Genomic DNA, 24,559 nt, shown 5'->3' on the forward strand with positions numbered 1-24,559 from the left:
TTGTGCCGTAGCATAAGCATCTTAAGCTTATGGCAGCTAAAGCTTGTAAGTTGCTGTTGTTGGCCGCAATATTCAACGCAAAATGTCCTTCAGCTATTTATCGACATTCGAAATCTATTGAGTGCTTCGGGGCCAAACAGTTACACATGTGTTCATTACACGACGCGCACTTGAGCGTTGTTGCACCAAATGCTGCCACAGCGTTAGGTGTTAATTGTGATTTCGTAAATTATGTGCGATATTTATTATTTGAGAGTGCTGAGTTTGAGTGAATGCTTTTGAATTAGGTGTGCTTGTGTAATGAAGATAAGTTATATTTCCATTTTGTATACTTAACGGGAACAAAAGCTTTGAAGTCTTTTGCATTTGGCAGCAGTTGATTTTAGACTATAATTAATGCATCTTGCTTCAGGTTTTGTGTGATAAATCTAAAATTTCTTGAAGCAACATGTCAGGAAATTATGATCTTGGAAAGCTTTTAAGCTTCGTGACTTAAATTTGGAAATTCTGAGCTTCGTGTACCTTAATATAATGATCGAATGAAGAATGTACAAGAGGGAACTATGAAATTTCTATGTAAGAATGCTTTTTCTTTATTGTTAATTACAAATTATTTGTCCTACTGTGTTTGGAAAGGTCTCAAATCGAATAAATGGATATTTGACCACATAAACATCTTCTTGTTAGAAATTACTATCATGAATGATATAAGGCGGCTTTCTAAAGTTGGCGGCGATCTCTCGTCGTCACAGTCTATTAATTTGATATGATCCAAGTACCAACTAACTAAACTGTCCAATGCCACCTTTCTACGAACGATTTTCACCCACTTACATTGGTATCATCCTCATCCAGAACGCCAATGATAATGCGGTAGCGGGTCACATCAGCGAACGATTTTTTGGGTAAGTCAGACCGACTTTTCGGTTTTTAAGTTGACAGCATCTTCAGATGATCTTTGCCTCTTCGCCGTTGCAGCTGCCGGTTTAAAGCGCACTAAAAGTGTGTTAGAGCTGCGTCATGGATTCCTGGAACTCTTTTGTGAGGTATTTATGGGTTAGTGGTTGTAGTTGTACCCTTCTTAGTAAGTATACAGCACGTCGCTTCTCCGCATACTTACCGACTGCCGCCAATGTTTTTGTCTTCTTAGAGCTAACTCTTCTTTGTACTTGTTACCAAGATATACCCTGCTTTTGAAGAACAAAGAAAGAAACCTCCCGACTATCTATTACCAGTCGTCTTGCTCGGAGATGTTTCGGGGCCGGGAGATTTTCACCGACCTATACTTATGTTTCTGACTTTTGGTCGGTTCTTACATAAGGTTCAGCAAAAAGTTAGTCAACATTCCACTTATACACTTACTTTTTTCTATTACTTGACTTAAGCGGAACTGCAATACTGGCCTTGAACTCGCTTATAGCAATGAATATTTGATATCTTTATCAATAGCTTCTTGTTCGTTATACGACTTGTTTTACCTCCTGGTTACAGTGGAATCACCGGAAACAATCGAGTTGTGACTCTGATCTGAGAACCCACTTCATCGCGACAGACCAGAAATATATTTGAGCAAAGTTATTGATTTGACAAGTTTTTACCCAAGGTAATCACTTAGGCCCAGCTGTTGTGAGTTCGGTTGTCGATTTGTGCTTTAATTGGTTGGGGTAAGGGTTTGGAAAAAGTATAGCAAATATATATAAATACATATATACGTACAGTGATCCCCGTTTGAGTGTCTATCCATTTAAGTGTCTTTCCCGCTTAAATTCCTGTAATATTTAAGCCACAAATGCAAAATTGTTTGCAATTTTCCTCTTTTAAGTGCCTTTTAATATTTTTGACAAAAAACCTTGTGGAATAATTTTGAATACATACATATATACCTTTTTTAAGAAGAAAACATATTTCCGCCCAGCTATATATGTAATTTAGACCACTCCAAAATAGCCTATAGAATTTCTAAAAAATAATAAAAATATATAAACAAATTATTTGATGCAGAATAAATGATTTACATTTAAATTATTTTATTTCAGCAATCATTCATAAAAATTCAATGACAATTTCCAATGTAAACAATACGCATTGAGACATCAAGTGTTTGCTTTGTTCATATTGAGTGTACTGAGCTACACACACATCCACAAGCAAATATGTATGTCAATATATATACATATATAAATAACAAATGTACTTGATTAAATAAAAGTGCAAATGTTAACTAAGATACAATATATGCTTTCATGCAATTGTATTTGTATTTGAATATGTATATATGTATGTGTGTGTATTTCTGTGCAATATAAAGTGAAATGCAAACTATAAATGATTGACTGCTCGTTCGACTGTTTAAATGAACAAACGAATGGTTGAATGGATGAAGAAACAATCTAGCGATAATAAAAGTATAAATCACTCTGGGCTGCCAGCAGTACGGCCACTATAGCTGGTAAAGGGTGCGAATGAGTGTGTTTAGTTTTTGGAACTAGAGTTGAAGTAAGTATTTTTGGTGCAGAACTGGTAGAATTGGGGTGTTATTAAAAATAAGATTGTTCATTTTATGAATTTTTTATCTGTGATGACATATATTTCACTTTTTCATTTAGGACTGATTTTTATCATATAGTTAAACTCAGTGTGTCTAATACGAGGGCTGCTATATATATTTCTGGCCTAATAATGAAAATAAGAATATTAATCAACGAAAATGGTTTTATTGTTTTTCAAAATATTCTCCATCGAGATTTATACACTTTTGCATGCGCTCAAACCAATTTTCGAAGCACTTTTTTTGAGCCAACGAGAACAAACCTTTCTTTACGGCCAGGTGTTCATGCAATATCGAGTGTATGCTGGTGGGAGAAATGCATAGGCATGCCTCTATCTGAAGGTATGTTACATGACGGTCTTGCATTATCAGTTCACGGTCGTCATCGATGTTTTCTGGCACAACGGTTGTTTTTGGACGACCTTCACGGAATTCGTCTTTTAGCGAGCGTCGGCCACGATTGAATTCGTTGTACCAGTTTTTCACAGTGCTATAGGATGGTGCTTCATAGCCATACAAAGATTTTAGTTCATCGATGCACTCTTGTCGCGATAATCTACGTCGAAAGTTGTGAAAAATTATCGCACGAAAATGTTCACGAGTTAATTCCATTTTTGGCCGAGAAGAATTTTTTAATTCCCTGTAAATAAAACAATTCACGATTAAATGACAAAACGTTCTGAGTGATGTTATGCTAAAAAATACCAAACTTTCCAATGGAAACGTCAGATTGCACCTGGCAACACTTAGTGTTGCCTAGGCCAGAAATATATATAGCAGCCCTAGTAGTAAAGCCAATATGGATTTTTCGAGCAATTATAAAATTTTGATCAAGAATATTAATTCTGATATGATATTGTATACAAGTTTACAAAAATCCATCTCTTTTCACTCACTCTTATGCATTTTCCACCGCTTTTAGAACAATAAAATTCCACACACACACTTTTAATATCTAAAAGCAAAATCTTTTCTCTGCCTATCTGCACGCAAATCTCTCGCTATTGTTCTCTAGAAAATTATTCATACACAAATGCACTTGAATGCAGTTTTGTTTTAAATTTCATTCTGCCCCCGCCTCCGCTATTTGCTTCAATTAAGTTTGACCCAATCAAGTGGGATCAGTGGCATCAATCAACGCATGCTACATTCAACTGACACATACACACTCCTATGCATATACATTTAAAAGCACAAGCAATTGCTTTACAATAAGATTTATGCACTTCATTGCATATTTTTAGGCGCACAAACATAAAAATTCTCTTAGGTAACTTATTGCACAGCAGTTATCTGTTAATTCTTGTGCAAGTAATCGACATGTTGTTGAAATGTTTTAATTTGTCTATTCTTCTTTAATTATTTTGCATTTAAAATTCTTACGTCGGCATTTTCTTCAACAATTCTCTAAATTTTCAAATGGATTTGCTAATTGCTTTATATTTTTCGTAGAGATAAATGCATTATCGCTGTACTTAATGGCAATGTGATGTTTGTGTACTCAACCATACCCTTTTATCACACCACTTTTGTACCATGGTGGATTTTCTTAGTTATTGCAATCTTCAGTATTGCTTGCTTCGAGTAGCTTTTTATTTTTTTTATTCGATGACGATAAATTCTCTAATACACAGCTGAATCTAATGATCAAGAGCGAATATTTGCGGATATTTATGGATTGAGAGTAAAACCCTTAGTTGCAGTATGCATCACTGGCCTCGATCTGAGGGTCGCCTATATGTATATAAGCACACCCGATTGATTGAGATATTGTTTCATAATAATTTTTTTTAATGTCAATTGATTTCTGTTGCTATCTTAAACAAGACTTTTACCTCGAAACTGGTTAAGGGGACTTTTAAAACTAATCTGCAGGTAACAAGGTATATAATAGGTGTAAAAATGGGGTCTTCGATAGATTAGCCCAATCTCTCTCTCTCTGTTCGTTTGGATCCTCTACAATTCGTTTATAGATGACCTGGGTATTGCTGGCAGCTTCCTCCTGTGTTGCACACTTTTCTAAAACTACAACCTTTTAACGAACTCATACTAACATTAACGTTAAACCAATGCCTGAAGCCATTTAACTACTAGTTTGTCCACTTTCACAAATTCCTCAATACACAGTCTAAATTAAAAGCAATGTATTTGGAAATGAGCACACATGGCCTCAAAGGTCCACACACTTCACTGTGACACACAAGCATTTGGGTACTTTGGAAAACTAGCAATCCACAATTCCCAGTTAAGTTTTGGCAAGTATTGTGTGTTTGGGAAATGCAAAAGATGTTGCCTGTCAACTCATGAGCTCAACCTTTGACCAAAGCCAAAGTGCCCTTGTTTCGCTCTTTCGGCAATCGAAATAAAATGCATACCGTTAGCTGTTCGTGGCCAATGCAATCATGACGCACTTATGGAGTCAAAATATGTTGATATACTTTCAGGAACTCAACAGATGCATACAAGTACCAGTTAGAGTAAGTAAGGAGATAAATGCACAGTGGGCCTATTATTGGTAGAAATATATAGATCGTAATTAAGACAATATTCATTACATGGATACCAACAGTAAAGTAAAAACAATTAAATTGATAACTTTATTCACATATTCGAGCATAAGCGGATTAGAGTTCTAGTGCTAACCTTTAATTAAGTCAATTAAAATTGGACCATTTGTTAATGACTAATAGCCTTTTTACACAGGAGCTAATTGATTAATTAACCGGCCTCTGCTCGATTAAAAGGTTTATTAAGATCGATTTACCATACAAAATAAAAATCTACATCATTTTTGAATTGAATTTTAATCGACTTGAAAATGAAATGCAACTCTGTGACAAAGACGGACGATATACGTTCTTTGTCTACGATTGGCTGAATTTTTTGATAAAAAAGCCTACGGTAGATGTCGCTGCTAAACATATCAATCAGCTGATGAAACTTACCAACTTCCTATGAAAAGCAAAACAAAAATGTGTAATAGCTGTTCGATTATCGAGTAGCCGGCAGTGTAAAAGGCAAAAAAGGGTTTCTCAATAAATTTGAATTTTTATTGATCAATTAATTTGGCTGTCTAAAAACGCTATAGTTCTGAAGCATGTCTGAATGGCAATAACACAAAGTAAACAAAAATGATATATAGTTAGTTAAGAATTCAATTAAATAGTATAAATATTATGTAATGACACATAACAATTAAATGTTACCAGAATCTAAGGCCTGTAAATCTAAAATTTAAAATATACATATTTCAATTAAAAACTTTTTATATACATTTTAAAAGTTTTTCCTTAAATGATCTACATTAAATATACAATTTACCTTATTAGGAAAATATTATTTTTTATATAGGTGGCAACTCTAAAATAAAATTTGCTCAAATTTAGAATTTTTCAAAAAATTTCCAAAAAATATATTCAGAAACTCGGCATTTAATACAAGTTTTGTATTAAATGAGTATAATTTTTTCGGAGATGGCAACTCGGTTCTAAAATATGTTGAAATAAAAGCTTAGCTCAAATACTTTTTTTATAAATAATTTTAAGTTCTGACAAGTGAGACAAATTTTAGAATTTTTTAAACAGTTTTACTGTTGTTGATAGATGGCAACCCTACTCCAAAATATGTGCATATTTTACATTTGAAAAAATGTTTGCGATATTTTGCCACTGTCTCTTTTGACACGCGTTAATAACCTTAGTTTTTCTATGCGTGGCAACTCTAATCCATTATTTATATCAACCAAAGACGCTTATAAATAAATATTTTCCCAAAGGCGTCATAAAGCCTTATAATTTAGTAACGCTAAATTTACTTAATACAAACTGCCTTGTAAAAGTGAAAAAATCAAAATATCGACATAATAATTATGAGAAACCTCAATTACCTAAAATCAAAGGAATTAAGAAAAACGAAAATGGAAATACATAAATAAAAAAAAATATTTTTTTATATTTTTAATCAATAAAAATCGTATTTCTGCACCACTGTGCAGCACACACACGAACATGCTCCAGCATACATGTATGCAAATAGCGCTTTAGCTGCTTGGTTGACTGGCTAGGTGAAAGGATGAACTCACGACTCAGCATAGAAGGAACTTAACCTCAACAACACAATGTGTGCAAATATTTGCTTTGCGACTTTTTTTGCACAACTTTGTAACTTGCAATGACTCAACTCAACTCAACTGCATTTGCCACTTTTCCACTTTACGGCTTCGCAGCCGGCCCACCACGCAACCACAGCCAGCAGCGGCGCGGCAGCAGAGGTAGCAACACCAAGCGACTAGTCAGTCAATCAGTCAGCGCGTCCATGTGTGTTTATCTATGAATAAAGCTGTATGTATATGTGTCTGCGTGTCACTAAAAGCTTACGCTGCTGGCAGCACTGTATTTGCGAGCGCTTGTATATGTATGTGTGCGTTTGGCGCTTGTGACAAAGTTGACGCTTTGCATGCAGAAATTTTATTCATCATGCTTTGCGGAAGAACGCAATGAAAACGCAAACAGACAAACAGTGTGCAAACAAACTAGTCGCCACCAGTCAAGAGTTGCTTGAGCAAATGTTGTCTATGCGCCTGAATGTATGCTACGCCATGCGGATATACGCAACTATACAAAAGTGACACTGTGGGTGTGTGCGTGCGTTTGCTTATGTTAATATGGCATATGGCAGGGGAAAAGTCGAATGGAAACTGAATGAAGCAACATTGACATAGAAGCAGTAGTCTCAACTAACATAAATGACTGCGCTGCCCCGATGGACTGTCACACATGGCCGCATGCGGCGCGCGGTGTGGTTGAGTAAATGAACGCGCCTCACCGCGCGCTCGCACACCGATGTCAATGCCGTTGCTAACGTGAAAGTAACATGTGGCGCGGCGGCTAATATCTGCAATTGTGGCGACCTCAAACGCTAGAGGTTAAGGACCGCGCGCGCGCGCTCTGCTCGCTTACAGGCGTTTAAGTGCGCGGCAGGCGGGCGTGTATTCATAAAAAAATGTGTGTGGGCGCGCGCTTGTATGTGTTTATATTGGTGCGCTTACGTGGCTACGCTTGATTCGTTGGCAAATTTACTCAGCGCCAAGACAAAAAATCCTTGCAGCAGCAGCAGCGGCCGCACGCACTCAAAAGCGTCTAAAGGCGGCGCATAGGCAAAAAAGCCAGCAAGCCAGCAAAATTAGAAGCGTGTTAAGCAATTGAAAGTAGGTGTAAGCGCGGTTGCCGGGCATTTACGGCGCGCAAGTGAATGTGGCGCGCTGCGGCAGGCACATGAATCGGTTATCCTTGGCGCTGGTGGCAAAGGTTGCATTCAATTCACTTAAAAGCATTGCGGCGGAACAACAGCGCTGGGTTGCAAGGGGCAAGGCGCGCGGTGTGTGTGGTGAATAGTGAAGGTTTTTAGCTTTTAAATGTGTTAAAGACCTTAACAGTTTGTATGTTTGTGTGTGTTTTAGTGTTTACACTGTCATCGCTGCAGTCCTGCCACTGCAACTGTGCCACAGCTGTCGCATTGAAATTAGAGGCGAATGAACGCTTGATTTAGCAGTCGCTCTCGCCATTTATTTTCAGCTTTCAACAGCAAATCATATGCAAATCGCTGAAATCACTTTTGTATGTCGAACGAATCAGTAATCAGGCTTGTTTCCGGGTAAGTGCTAAAGTGTTTACATGCTTACATGCATGCCTATGTGTGTGTGTGTAAGTGCACTTAACTGCATGCGTTTTGTCAGACAAAGCGTTTTTAATTAACTTTTTAAATAACATTTTATGTGAGTCTTAATTGGTACGAGACAAGGTGGATTGAATGCGGACGTCTACATATGTAAATATATATGGGTGAGGAGAATATACCAGTCATACTTGTATATAGAATGAGATCGTGGAATGTAAATGCATATTTTTACAAGTGATTTTAATGCCAAAAGTTAATACTAACAATCACTTAAGTGCTAAAAAGGGCTTGAGAAGTTAGTTGAAGGTTTGTTTTGCCAGTTTACGGCTAATTGAAACTATTTCTAAGTGGTGAAATTTAATGTAAATAATTGGCTTTGCATTACACTAATTTAAAATGCTTAAGTAGAGTTCCCTCATAAAAAATAATAATACAATGGCGAACATTGAGTTTTTTTTTAAATAAATTTATATATGTTTGCAAGAAATCGAATAAATTATTTGACTTAAAATCTTAACTGTTGAACAGGGAATTTTTTGGCTCTTATAAACTGCTTACAACACATTTTGTTAATAAAAAAGAGAAAAGGAAGCAGATATTGATGACTCAATCCTACAAATATGGATGTGTTATCATTACGAGGGCTGCTATATATACATATTTCTGGTCTAATAATGAAAATAGGAATATTTATCAACGAAAATGGTTTTATTGTTTTTCAAAATATTCGCCATGCGCTCAAACCAATTTTCGAAGCACTTTTTTGAGCGATTGTCAAATTGTGCGGGATCCAACGAGAACAAACCTTTTTTACGGCCAGGTGTTCATGCAATATCGAATGTATGCTGGTGGGAGAAATGCATAGGCATGCCTCTATCTGAAGGTATGTTGCATGACGGTCTTGCATTATCAGTTCACGTACGACATCGATGTTTTCTGGCACAACGGCTGTTTTTGGACGACCTTCACGGAATTCGTCTTTGAGCGAGCGTCGGCCACGATTGAATTCGTTGTACCAGTTTTTCACAGTGCTATAGGATGGTGCTTCATAGCCATACAAAGATTTTAGTTCATCGATGCACTCTTGTCGCGATAATCTACGTCGAAACTTGTGAAAAATGATCGCACGAACATGTTCACGAGTTAATTCCATTTTTTGGCCGAGATGAATTTTTTAATTCCCTGTAAATAAAACAATTCACGATTAAATGACAAAACGTTCTGAGTGATGTTATGCTAAAAAATGTCAAACTTTCCAATGGAAGTGTCAGAGTGCACCTGGAAAATATTTGTAACAAATGTGGTTCAAGGTAAAAATATATTGGTCTACAACTTTGCTACCTCCGTTTTTTTTGTAAATTTAAGGCTTTTTTTTGTATAAAAACGTTTACAAAAATTTATTCAAAATATTGGCCATCACTAGCTACTACTTTTGAACATCGAGCAGTTTGATTTTAATAATTTACTAAGAAATTATGCAGAAATTATTTGAATTTCCAACAAAATTATGAGTATTTTATGCAACTTAAGCGAGTGGAGGGATATATGTCTAAAAGAAGATTTCTCGACTCCTTGTTCACATGTATACTAAGCCTTTTGTAATGGGCCTTGAGCCTCTACCTGAATCCTTATTTCTTCGGCGACTGTATTCACTTTTAACAATTACTCTTGGCACTTTATTTTAGAACAATATATATGGATAATATGTATGCTTCTAGCATTGACTCAGCCACATAGTTGCGCAGCATATGACAACTAACAACTTGAAAATTGTTCAGTAAAAATGTCATTTATTATGTATGGATGGATAGGTTTGAGTTTCGTCGAATTATCCATTTCCTTTGTGATAATTTCAGATTAAGTTCAATCCTAAAAATACAGTGTTTTTTCTATCGAATTGTCCTTTATGACCATATTGTTTATTTTTTAAATATTATATATTTTATTGAGTTGTTGAACCTTCCTTTGACAATTTACAATTGAATTTTGAATTTAAATTTGGAAAAAAATAAAACACATATTTTCATTTTCATTTAGATACACCTATTTTTACTAAACCTAAACTTACTATAGTAAGTTTCCTATACTGCCTATATTGATAAAGATCATGAAATCAGAGCATTCATAGTTGCTGGTTTGGTTATCCAAGTAATGTAGCTTTATAGGAGGATGATGTATGATCACGGTTGGTATTTGAGAGATCGATAACGGTATTCTCCAACAATACAAAATTTTTATATTTGTTCTCACTCTTCTCGACTCCAAGTAAACTAACCCATGACGCTTTCGTAAGGTAATGGGACTGTGGAAAAAGAAAAGTCGCCGGATGCCAAATTTGTCGTTAAGGATGGATTAATTTTCTTCTACGTAGAATTTTTATAAGTCATGGCACCATTTGGGTATCAAAAACGACCCTTGGTATGCATAAATAGTTATTTAACTCTATAAAAAATATTTAGGATAGGCTTCACGTCGAATAAGAAATAACAGGTTGAGCTCCACACTGACTTGAGACCGAATTTTGATATATTTTCCAATGTTGTTAGCATTCAATGAGAAATAATATTACTTCTATATTTATTTGAATTACGACCTAATTTTTTATAAATAAAAGTCGGCATTTCTTCTGACTACTTGCGATCGACCACAACACGTTCGGGGTGGGATAGATATCGAGAACTGAAGAGGGAAGCGAGACGCATTTGCAGATGTAAAAAGAAAGAGGCCGAAATGCGTGAGTATGAAAAGCTTGAAAAGCTGGCCGACATGGGTAATGCTCAAAAATTTTATGAAAAGATGAGGCGATTAACAGAAGGTTTCAAGACCGGAGCATTATCATGTAGGGACCGAGAAGGTAATCTGGTAACGGATGTCCAGAGCACACTGGGATTATGGAGGGAACACTTCTCCGACCTGCTCAATGGCAGTGAAAGTACAACACCAGGAGATGGCGAACACGATTCCCCAATCGATGACGATGGAATAGATGTTCCATTACCCGACCATGAAGAAATTCGAATAGCAATTACCCGCTTGAAGAACAACAAAGCGGCGGGGGCCGATGGATTACCGGCCGAGCTATTCAAATACGGCGGCGAAGAACTGATAAGGTGCATGCCTCAGCTTCTTTGTAGAATATGGTTGGTTCTTTGTAGAATATGCCTGACGATTGGAATCTTAGTGTGCTCTGCCCAATCCAAAAGAAGGGAGACCCCACAATCTGCGCCAACTACCGTGGTATAAGTCTCCTCAATATCGCATATAAGGTTTTGTCGAGCGTATTGTGTGAAAGACTAAAGCCCACCGTCAACGAACTGATTGGACCTTATCAGTGTGGCTTTAGACCTGGAAAATCCACAATGGACCAGATATTCACCATGCGCCAAATCTTGGAAAAGACCCGAGAGAGAAGAATCGATACTCACCATATTTTTATCGATTTTAAAGCTCGATAGCACGAAAAGGAGCTGCCTTTATGCCGCGATGTCTGAATTTGGTATCCCTGCAAAACTAATACGGCTATGTAAGCTGACGTTGAGCAACACCAAAAGCTCCGTCAGGATCGGGAAGGACCTCTCCGAGCCGTTCGATACCAAACGAGGCTTCAGACAGGGTGACTCACTATCGTGCGACTTCTTCAATCTATTGCTGGAAAAAATAATACGAGCTGCAGAACTAAATAGAGAGGGTACAATCTTCTACAAGAGTGTACAGCTCCTGGCGTATGCCGATGATATTGATATCATCGGAAGCAACAACCGCGCCGTTTGTTCTGCGTTTTCCAGACTAGATAAAGAAGCGAAGCGTATGGGTCTGGTGGTGAATGAGGCCAAGACGAAATATCTCCTGTCATCAAACAAACAGTCAGCGCACTCGCGTCTTGGCTCCCACGTCACTGTTGACAGTCATAACTTTGAAGTTGTAGATAATTTCGTATACCTAGGAACCAACATTAACACCGATAATAATGTCAGCCTTGAAATCCAACGCAGAATCACTCTTGCCAACAGGTGCTACTATGGACTGAGTAGGCAATTGAAAAGTAAAGTCCTCTCTCGACGAACCAAAATCAAACTCTATAAGTCGCTCATTATGCCCGTCCTGATGTATGGCGCTGAAGCGTGGACGATGACAACATCCGATGAGACGACTCTTGGGGTTTTCGAGAGAAAGGTTTTGCGCAAGATTTATGGTCCTCTAAACATTGGCAACGGCGAATACCGCAGACGATGGAACGATGAGCTGTACGATTTATACGACGACATTGACATAGTTTAGCGAATAAAAAGACAGCGGCTACGCTGGCTAGGTCATGTTGTACGGATGGAAGAAAACACTCCAGCTCTGAAAGTATTCGATGCAGTACCCGCTGGAGGAAGCCGCGGAAGAGGACGACCTCCACTCCGGTGGAAAGACCAAGTGCAAAGTGACCTGGCTTCACTTGGTGTTTCCAGTTGGCGCCAAAAAGCAAAAAGGAGGAATGAGTGGCGCGCTCTGGTGGATTCGGCTATAATCGCTTAAAGCGGTTCCTACGCCAAATATATATATATATACCTATATATGTACCTAAGTTCATAACCGAAATCACGAAAACAAGCATGTCGATACTTTGAAGTTGTTGTTGTCTATCAAACACTTAAATACAAATTCCTTTAAAGTTTAAGATATTAAGCCATAGCAAGGCGATCGCGAGACCCTCACTGCATATTTAAGATTCGCATTGCATAGTCTTCAAAGTAATAATCTTTAAAATATCCCATTCTCATATTCATTTCAATCACCCGAACTCTTCTAACCATTTGACGGGGCGTATGATGAACTTACCTTTGTGTTTTTTTTGGCCTTCCCACGGCGCTCTAAAAATGTAATTTATAACTTAAGTATTTATAACAGAGTTTAACGGAATATTTTAACACACACGCGTCGTTGAATATATTTTTACATGTTACCAAAAACATTAAAATGCTTCAAATATAACGCATACGCAGTGGAGCACTTTGTAGCCAAGTGTAAAACGAACGAAAGGTAACGTTGCTGCAATAACAATGAGGTCGTTGCCACAAACCAATAATTTTTAAGTTAAATATGGCATAAACGTGTTTTGAAGACCACAAAACACTGACACACATACTATATAGAGAGATAGATAGGGAGTGAGGGAGTGAGGGAGGAAGAGTACACACGTGCGTATACTTATACATATGTGATTACACCAGCCAGCCGTTCAATGTCCGGTGGGAGTGATTGAGTGCGTTTCATAGTGGCCACAAGCATTTCTGACAATATGTGTGTGTGTGTGTGTGGTTGGGAGAATATTTGCGTCAGCCTGCCTGTTTGGCCTGGTTTATATTGTGCGTTGTTATTGTTTTTGCTCGATTTTTATGTTCGCACTCGTATTTTTAGCGCCGCAATATGTGGGTGAATGCTTTGCATTTTTGTGATTTTTAACGAGTGCAAAACGGTCTGCTAAAATGAAACAAAACCAAAAAAAGCACAAAAAAGTTACAAAAAGGATCATAAAATACAGTCTATATGATATGAGCGTTAGCTGGCCAACACATATGCAGTTAGCATGAACCCTTTCATGCTTGAAATGGCTTTGAATTCAAAAATGATATGAAAACCAAACGGAGCGCTTCTCACATAAATTACTCGCCCCAAACACATAGACACACACACATACGCATTTATATTTTGGCTTATATATAAAATTGTGAAACACACGCATGCCAGTCGTTCTCTAGACACACACACACACACTGATCATATTCGCTATAAATGTGCTGAAAATGTGCCAATAGACCAACGTGACCCGGTTTTTGGCACTATCAACTTCACCTGCTTCAGTGCCACACATTTGATCTGCTTCAACCGCCGCAACCGCCAATCTATACGACCGCTAATGCGCAGTTATTGCAATAGAATTTGTTTTTATTGCCGTTTTTTTTTTGTTATTTTAATTTTTGGCAATGCGTTCAAAGCCACGCCCAATAAAAAAAAAAGTACCGCAAATGGCTTTTAAAGAGAGCAAGCAGACTGTGTATACACATATGTCTAGGAATATATGTGTGTATAAAGCACATTTTTTAATAGTAGTAAAAGGGTTGTTTTGAAGGAATTTTCTATTGAACAGTAGGAAATATATGTTGACAATATTGTTTAAATATTTTGTCCAAATACTCATATTCACATTCTTTACAGACTTAGTAATAAATACATAAGACAGTCATGTCAAAATTCTGTCATTATTATCGACATGTTTCTCTCTTTAATGTCTTCCTTAAAGGTCGTTTACATAAGTAAATAATACTCCTTACAACCTTAATACATTACTTCTGAACACTCAAGCTTACAAAGGCTTTACCTTTTAATAGAGTCATTTTATTATGAGCGGTTTACATTATGTCAAATTTACTGGCAATCATAAGCTAACTATTTTTATTGGTTGTTATTTAATTATAATGGCATTTTATGGAACAGTTTGTCATACTACTTGGGTTAGTGTTTCTACTTGCAAATAGAAACATCTGTCATAGAAATTAAACGATTGCCAATTTAGTGTCATTGAATTTGACATAATCAAACCTGAACCTAATTTATACTACCGCCAAGCAAGAACAGCAAAGATGGATAGTCAACAAAATTGGTTAAATTTTTGTTCGTAAAGACCTTTGTAAAAACAATAAATAATAAATTTATATACTATATATAATATTTGACTTAAAAGGATGTTATATTGATAGATCGAAAAATATATAGTACAAGATAATTGATCGAAGAGAGACTAATATAAGTAGGCCTATTTTCTCAAATTTGTTTGTGAAAGAAGAATTTGTCTCGGTAAAGTTAGAATCTACCTTAGAGCTATTCCATATAAAGCTAAATCTATGTAAAGAGCACCTCGAAAGAGCTGTGAAAGACTGTCTTAATCTATGGATACTGCAAATTGCTCTGCAATATTATTTCTTCATTATAACACTCAATAAAGTTTATTTTTATTAATAAAGATCGCATTTGACATTCACTGTAAGTGACCTCTAGAGTTCCTAAATGAAGTTTTCACACCACTTTGATTTCTATCATTTCAAGTTGTTGCTCACAGTGATTTGATAATGTCTAAATGTATTTCTTGCATTTATAAGACTGATGTATGAAAGCTTGACAATCTTATATGTTACTTCAGTGCATTTAATGTTGAAAAGAGGCGCATTTAGAAGTTAGTTTCCCTAGTTAGTGTTGGGATACATTTATATTATTGAAAGCAATTATCCGTTTATACTTGACAGGTGGATATTTCGTTTTGACAACCTACTGACTATGACAAGCATACTGACTACGGCTATATTAGCAACAATCTTCTCATGGCTACCAAGCCACCTACTTACCTATTTTATTGACGTATAGTGAACTAAAACTATTAATTTAGTTATTATAAATAATTTTTTGTCATAATTTTCTGATGGTGAAAAACAGCTAAAATGAAAATATTTCAATATCGATGTTAATGTGTTCCCACTACATCATAAATAATGACAAATGACACCAAATTTTCATTGTCAAATATGAAGCAACTTCGCACTAATTTAGTCAACAACCACAAATTTGTCTTTTCACAAGATTGTCCAAAAGTTTTCTTTAAAATATTAACAAAATATAAAATATATATATTTTGGACTCTTTTTATCTTTCTTTTAAATGTAGTAGAATATCTTGAAAACAGAATTTCTGGTTTTTTTTCGAAACCATTTGATACTCCGACTAAGCTTAACATATACGAAATCACTTACAACAAATCACCCTAATGTGCAAACGACCTTTTTTCCAGTTTTTTTGTCAAGTCAATTTGTATTCGTATGCGAAACCATATGCGTACAGTTTTTTAAATTTTTGGCGTATTCAATAGCCGCTCCTGTCTGCCTCTGAATCGATAAACGTTTAGTAAAAGTAAAAAAAAGTCAACTTTAAATGCTGCGCTTGCATACACGTCTGTGCTATGTGGCATGCCAGTGTGTGCATGTGCGTGAAGCAAAATGATGCGTGGAATTCCAATTCAAATTCAATGGGGGATTTTGAATTTTTATCCTTTGCAATTTGCGTTAATGTTGTGGAAAAGTGGTGCTGCGGTTACAACGTACACACATACACAGAGGAACACACCTGGTGCTTGCCACAGGGAGCTACGCATGTGCTTAACTGCATAACTTAGTACTTGCAGAAAATCTCATTTGAACATACACACACACTCTCACATGCAAACACATATGTAGTCGAATGCGTAATCGCTCGCAAATATTTGCATATATTTGTTTATATTGTTGTTGTTGCACGTTTCCATAAGCGTCCATAGCAGCGAGTATTTGCCATGTCACTAATGGGCTTTTTATGGCTTCAAGTTCATTTCAAATCAAAATCATCTAAAACGATTTTATCCCTTTCAATAAATGCGCGCTGCAAAACGTGCAAGACGCGACTTAATGGCCCGCAGGTAGCAAATGCCGCAAAGAATTTTATACGGAAAGCTGCGGTGGCGTTGACATGACGCCGCGTGGCAGCCGGAAGTACAAATTTATGAAATTATAAGCATTTGGTTGGCAGCATGCAAATCGGTCTTAGTCTTGTGTGATTACTTTATGGTTTCCTTCATCACGCAAGTAAAGTGTCTTTAAAAAGAACTTAAGTCCAAAGTGTTGTATAAAACTGATATGCGTGACAGCTGTGATAAGTTAGTCAAATCTGAAGAGGTTTTGTAAGTGTAACGACCCGCTATGATTATGATCCCCTTGATGATTAATTATATTTTCTTCTTCTTCTTGACTGGCGTCGACACCACTTATGCGGTTATAGCCAACTCTACAACAGCGCGCCACGCATGCCTTCTTTTGGCAGTTTGGCACCAATTGGTAATACCAAGTTAAGCCAGGTCCTTCTCCACCTGGTCCTTCCATCGGAATGGAGGTCTCCCTCTCCCTCGGCTTTCACTAGCGGGTACTGCATCGAACACTTTCAGAGCTGGAGCACTTTCGATCTGCAAATTTGTCTCAGTTCTCTCTTCAGCTCCCAGTATCAATCCCATCCCGCACATGTTGCGGTCGATCACAACATTGCGAGATAGGCAGTCTGTTTTCTTTCCACTGCGAGACGACAATCCTCATCATACCAGCTGTTTTTTGACATTTCCGAAAGTCAGTATTTTCGGTTGCAGCTGTACGTAAGGAGCTTAATATGCCGTCCCACAGTTCCCTTATAACGAGATGCTGATGAGTGCTCCCAAAGTCCAGGAGTGCAAGTCGAGTAGAAAATCGTTCGGCTGTTGGTTGAACCTTCATTGTGTTTGTTGACGTGAGCGCTTTGCTGCACCGAGGCGGGTGCGTATCTTAGCTGCTACAAGATAGTGGTCCGAGTCGATGTTGGGACCACGAAGCGTACGCACGTCAAAAACACTGGAGACATGTCGTCCATCTATCACAACATGATCGATCTGGTTGCGCTTGATTCGATAGGGGGACAGCCAAGTAGCTTGATGGATTTTCTTATGCTGGAATCTAGTACTACAGATGACCATATTTCGGGACTCGGCGAAGTCGATCAGTCGATTGAAGAACTTCGCTTAGATGATAAATTATATTTTAGTTTAACTTAATTTCACAAATATTTTCTTTCATGTTGACAGGGGTTTTGATAATCCTAAAACAGTTATATGGGGGCTAGAGAAATTATTGGCTCGATTTTATTAATTTTTATCACAAGGACATATTCTTATCTTAATATCAATAACACACCTTCGAGAATTATTGATATTTGGATTCACAAGGCAACTAATGGTATTGAGGTCTCCATACTCGGAGTTTGGGACCTTGAAAAGTTGTAGTCTCTCTAGCTTAGGATGTGATTTATTCTAAATTAAAAATGTGCAATAAAGCTAATGGGTCTTCAAATAGTAATTTTGCGTTGGTAACTATTTCTCAATTATTATTACATTTTCTGATTTTGTTTTCCAATTTTTGGTTTCACGTTGTGCTTTCTCTTTAGTTTGTTATTCAACTGAATTACAACAACAAATGTTTATGCAATTAATAATAAAAATCACTTGCCATTTCTTTGCTCTTTCCACACGATTACTTTCAGCTGGCCGCAATTATGAAATGGCGACTAGCGGTGATATATCGATGATCTCACCACCATCGTCTTCCATTTCGAACGGCCAGGATCCATTCGGACAATTGCCGCCGCTGCCACCGCCACTGCGTTCAACACAAGTGCTTCAACCGCTAACGGTTTTTCCAGGTGTGCTAAATATTTGATGACATTTACTATATCACCCAGCACCAATATCCATCATCTGACAATGTCCTGCTTGGATGGATTATTTGGGCATGCAATTCGATTTTTGAGTGTTCTTGATTTTTTAATGTGAAAATTTCTTGATGTAATTTTGGTTTTTTAGTAGATTCCTGCTTTATATATTTTTTTTTTTGTTGTTTTTGATAATTTTCAGTAGTGGTTCTTTCATTTTAAAAGCTTTTGTGCTTAACTATTTTTGTTAGCTTCCCTTTTGTTTAGATTTTTGCTAATGAATATTTTGGTTATCCCCTTCTTACTAGTTTCTTGAATGACTTTCCGGTTTTTTGCTTTAGTTGCCTTCCTTATTAGTTTATTTAGAGGTTATGTAATCTTGTTCCTTTAGTTTAGTCTTTTTCGTTGTTTTTATATATCTTCGCTAATTGGTGTTCTATAATATATTGATGTGTTTTAATGTTGCTTATATATTTTTCAACATATCATTCGACCTACATATAAACATACACCAAAAATCATATTTATTGGCTGTTTTATATTTTGTATATATACCATCATTCATAGACAATAATGTGTTTACTTTTTGATGCCACTGTATCCACTATATACTAGTATCCGCCTATTTAATTTTTTCATAGGTTGGGATTCTACATTAATGTGCAACACATAAAATGCCCTCTAAAATCTTATAAAAGTTGTAAAGTTTCAAATATCAATTTGTTTAATTTAATAATACCATTAAAGATAATTAACTCAAGGGCTGACAAGTTCTCGTAACATCATCCTAAAAATTTAAACTGCATTCCAATTAATTTTTTTAGCACAGCTTATGATATTATAAAGACAGAAATACGAAAATAACTAATAGCCTTTTTGAACAGCCTAATAAATTTAGTACATTAAGATTATAATTGGAAACCAGTATTTTCAATTCGCATTGCCGGCTACTCGATTAACGATTAACGATATTGAGCTGTTATACATATTTGTTTTTGCAAGAAGTTGGTAAGATTCATCAGCTGATTGTTAATTTATCAATAACCCAATTGGACAACTAACGTAGAGTTGCATTCCAATTCGAACTCGATTTGTATTCGATTAAGAATTAATGTAGTAAAATAAAATTTGTCTTTTGTATGTTAAAACGATCTAAATGAGCGCTTTACTCGAATGAAGGCTGGTTAATTGATCAATTAACTCCGAAAAGGCTATAAAGATCCGCATTTAATTGAGCATTTTGAGCACTATTTAAGCACTCAGACCTGCATAGTTCTTTTAGTGGTCTTAGTAAGTCTTGAAACTACTTCCTTGAGACCACTGCTACTTTGGTTCTCTGAACCTGAAACTATGACTCTTTTAAAACACTTCCATATTGCTCTGTTGCTTTATTTTTTGGCCCTGAGACAGTGTACATTTTTTCTTGAATTGGTAGTCTGTTAAGAAAAGGGGTTATCTGTGTAAGTAAGTAATTATGAAAATTATAAGTGGAGCTTCCTGGTTGTTTCTAACAGATACTGTATAGTCTCAGAATTAGATTTATCATCGACTGGAAATTCAAACGACTCAGATAATCAGCTTAAACTCAGGACATATACTATAAAGATTTGAGTCATCAGAAAATTTCTAAAAAAAATCACACTTTGTCGTTTTATCAAACGATCCCTTAGCATGTTTTCTACTCAATTCTCCCCAAAACATGTTTATTCTTCTTAGAAGTTTTGAAACTACCATAAATGAGCTTAGTGTGTCTCATCCAGTATTTACTTTTTAATCTTTTTTTTTGCGATTTAAGTGTTGCAAAATAGTTTATACAATAAAAATCAGTTACAAATACAACTAGCTTGAATATCCCAGAATATGCTGTTTGGAATTATGTAGAAAATGATATAAAAAATCATAGAGGTTCCAAATATTATTTATATAGAAAATCAACTTTCTAAAAACCAAAAAATAAAAAATAAAAATATATTCTTAATTATAATTTATAGAGTACGACACAAATATTTATTTTTCAGTTATTTTTTTCACACACACATTAGACATGAAGTTGCGTATACGCCCCGGTAGTCGAACTATCGGCCTGTAAGTTCCGTATACGCCATTGAGTCTTTATTTTACACGCACACATATTGTATATTTCACACAAACAAACAAAAGCCGGACTATAATCTGATCATCCCACATATCTCTCACCTTTTTGATATTTTGAGGTGATTTCCAAATATTTTTCACTGTCATTAAATGTCATGGAAAACATAAAATCAAAAGTAATGCTTGCTTGTTCTAAACAGTAAATAAAAAAATACTTCATTGCACAATCTTGTATCTCTGTGTTCTATAAAAAAAATCACTTTAATTGTTTTTGACTTGCAATATTTTTGAAAGCAGCTGCCACAACAGCGCAGTTGCAAACTGATTTTTGCGCTTTAAACTAAATTTTTGTGTATTTTTTCACTTCATAACCGTTTAATGCTTGCGCGTTCGCTAAAAACGTATGAAGTTGTTATTGAAGTTTTTTGTGCTTTTCTTTACTTGTTCACCAAATCTATATGTATTTTCCCCACACATTTTGATTGTATTTACCACATGCATATCAAAAACTCTTAAGGATACATAACTGTTATACAAGTATAAGAAAAGAAAAAAAAGAAAAAATAACTATTTATTGTCTGCTACTAAGCTTCGAAAATGCTAACCACAAATCAAATTACTCGTTCTCTATTTCTTTTCTGTGTTTTTTTCTGCGCGTTGGTTATACTACAACAATAAAAAAAAACATAAAAATATAAATAACAAAAAAATGATTTATTACAAATACACAACTTATATATATACCATATATATCAATAAATTAAAACGCTAAATTTATGACAACTACAACAATTATGTTAAATATTTGTGTTAAAAAAACAACAAAAAAACAAAACAAAAATGTATAAAAAAATATTTATTTTCGAAAAAAAAATATTAAATTATTGTCGTGTGGCTTTATCGTTGATTATGTTTTCGTAGAGTGAGTATACAAGCAGTTTAGTATTTATTTCATAAAAAATTTATATTAAAAAAAAATATTTTTAATTTTTTTTCTTTGCTTTGAACGCATTTTATTTTGAGTACTTCTGTTCGTTTGCTCTTGCAATATTTGTTAAATGCGCTACAAATTCCTTGTATGTATGTATATTTCGAACATTCACATTCGCATTCGCATATATAGTGTCCAATTTGAGCGAAGACTCTTACGATTATGTTTTTGGTGGTCGACGTAAGACCCCGCCTGCAACAAGAACAACAACTACACTCAAGCTGACCTCACCGCCAGTACGCCTGCGACCAGAAGGTGAGTGAAATTTAATGTAAAACATTTATTTAATTTATATAAACAGTTACAGAAGGGGTATTCACTACATATGTAAATATGAATTATTGCTAATTTTTAATTCAAAAAAGAGTATAATTTCTTAAAATGGATTAATATGAAAAATGAAAAAAGAGGTAGAAGATGAACTTATTAATTTATAATTGGTTTAAAGTAAGCAAGCATTTCTACAATTTAAGCGAACCATCAAATATATAATTTATATAACTTTACCAACACATCTATCAATATGAGGAGTCAAACTTCATAAGATCAGTATTACTTATGTATCCAATAAAATAGAATAATATCACAAGATATCTTCACAACGTTTTAATAACCAAAATTCACATATTAATTTTTTTAAATATTTTTTTAGTTGGCAACTCTATTGAAAACAATTATTAATATAAATAATTCTCCAATTTCTTTAGCATAAGTGGGCCTTATTGCAAAATTTTATGTACTTCATCAATTTAATTATGAAAAAATCAGTCAATTGTATAAAATTAAACAAAGTGGCAACTCTTCTTTTAATATTATTTAATTGTAAGCATTCTTCAACCTCTTTAGTTTGACACCCATATTGCTATAATTTGTAAATCCTTTGGAATTTATTGAATTAATATTTTTAACAGGTGGCAACCTAATTCAAAGAATTTAAAATTTTTCCATTCAAGCTTACTTAAACTCTTAAGTTTGAAATGCTTAATGCTGTGTTCATTTATTTAAGTAAACGCTTTTGACTGTTTTTTTTAAAGGCAACCTCGCTCCAAAATTTCTATACGCTATTTTTATTATAGTATTGTTTACTTAAAAGCATTTGGTTTGACATTCATGTTTCATAAGTTTCATATTTAAATTCTCAAACTAAATTTCCAAAGGTGGCAACCTCTTTACATTTTTTGTGGCAAACTCTTTTAGTTTTAAACTGAATAATTCAAGATATATATTTCAATAGGCGTAGCCCTCACTACGCTGAACTCTCCACCAGTTTTCCACAGCGAATATGGTTGTTTCATCTCAGAGAACATTTAAAGATATATTTTATTTTAATTGAAATATAATATTGAATTTTTATTGAAGCATTACATTTCATAAAATCAACTTGATATGAAAAAATAAATTTTTATATAATATTTTTAAGGCATTTTTATTATTAGTTAAGGCTCAAAAATAGCTTTTAAAAACATTTATTATAGTGAATACCCTTTACAAAAATAATATATAAATATGTATCTTAAGCCATCCACACACTCTCATAGCTACAGAACTTCGTCTATTAACAAATGAGTTTTCATTAAACTAATTGCCATACTCAACCGTCCTTTAAATCTTATCTACATACACTTATCCTCACACACACTCTCACACATGATGCATCATTATTTTGCCATCTGATTCATTACATTTTCACACCTACGCACCCACACATAAATACACACACATAAATACAAACAATTTGCAATGTGTTATCGACGCATCGGCTTTATCAGCGGGTTCTTTACTTTCTTTCATTCTCTTCAACAGACGCACACCATCGTGGTGGCAACGTAAATAATGGTGGCCGTTTTTATCGTCATTCCTTCAGTTACGCGCCAAAACGCACCCGACAACACGGCAACAACAGCGAACGCAATGAAAATCGTGAATCACGACTGAGATGTCATGGCGAAGACGAAGCAACACTGCGCCAACTGCTTCTCGAGTATGTAGACAAACCGAAATCACCACTCCTTTCTATTCTATTTATTGCCATCACTTTTAGACTCACTCTCACGCATTCTCACATTATTTATACTCGTATTTTTACTTATTTACGTTCGCATAACATTCGTGTGTATTTACTGGCGTCCACGTCTGTACTATATTTAACAGCAATTCATCAGCTTTCATCTTTCATTTTACATGCATATCGTTTTTTTCCCTTTCTTTGTGGTGTCATCACTGTAAATATGTATTAATTATATATTATTTTTTGGTATTTTGTATTACTTTGTTTATTCAAAAAAATATAAGTAATTAAGTGCGAGTTGGTTAGGGATTAGTATAAATTACAGAACTCTCAATCTAGCTGTGCAGAATCTCAAAACAAACAATTACTAAGATCAGATAAAATTATTCATTTCAAATAGAGTTAGATTAATTTAGGTTAGGTTTTTTAAGCAACTTAGTAAAAAATATTTATCCAGATCTAGTGTGGTCACGAATACAAACAACCCTTAAGATTGATTATTTTAGAATCAAAGTTTTCGGCTAAAATAAATTTATCTTTTTCGAACTTGATATAGAGGGTTCGAATCTCCGCAAATCTCTAATAACTCCGAGGATTTCAGAAATCCATCGAGTAGATCTAGATGTCCACAACCTTTTTTTCTGCTGGACTAAGTAACAAAATGTTCTGGAACTTAGAATTGATGAGTTTTATAACCAAAAAATCTCACTGTCTTTTCATTGGTCTATCCAAAGTTTGTGTAATATTTGAGTTTTTGTCTTATTCTCTTCGAGTATAAAACTTAAAAAACTCACTCCATTTGTACTTTCCACTCTTAGTTAAAATTAAATTCTGTCTTGTTTCTAATTTTCTTCGAACATAATTTTCATAAGGCTCACTGCGTTGTAGCTTGGAGTACTTAATTTATATATGACAAACTTTTCCTGCCTTGATACTTATTATTTCGAGT

At 35.2% G+C, this 24,559-nt stretch overlaps 2 protein-coding genes across 3 annotated transcripts in view; both read left to right on the plus strand.

The window, feature by feature from the left end:
* Positions 1-24,559, plus strand: part of LOC128921296 (uncharacterized) — a 99,285-nt gene that overhangs the window by 37,873 nt on the left and 36,853 nt on the right. For both annotated transcript variants that reach the window (XM_054228394.1, XM_054228395.1), the window contains exons 3-5: positions 18,350-18,508; positions 21,735-21,857; positions 23,406-23,583. In XM_054228394.1, the coding sequence (XP_054084369.1) occupies positions 18,367-18,508; positions 21,735-21,857; positions 23,406-23,583 (443 nt within the window). In that variant the 5' untranslated portion in view covers positions 18,350-18,366. The remainder of the gene's footprint in view (positions 1-18,349; positions 18,509-21,734; positions 21,858-23,405; positions 23,584-24,559) is intronic.
* The window catches only part of LOC105220982 (glucose transporter type 1), a 58,178-nt gene continuing 57,060 nt past the window's right edge, over positions 23,442-24,559 (plus strand). The window contains 1 exon segment of the mRNA XM_054228396.1: positions 23,442-23,583. Coding sequence (XP_054084371.1) covers positions 23,539-23,583 — 45 coding nt within the window. The 5' untranslated portion in view covers positions 23,442-23,538.

This window comes from Zeugodacus cucurbitae, chromosome 4 (assembly GCF_028554725.1).
Source record: "Zeugodacus cucurbitae isolate PBARC_wt_2022May chromosome 4, idZeuCucr1.2, whole genome shotgun sequence".
Lineage (NCBI taxonomy): Eukaryota > Metazoa > Arthropoda > Insecta > Diptera > Tephritidae > Zeugodacus > Zeugodacus cucurbitae.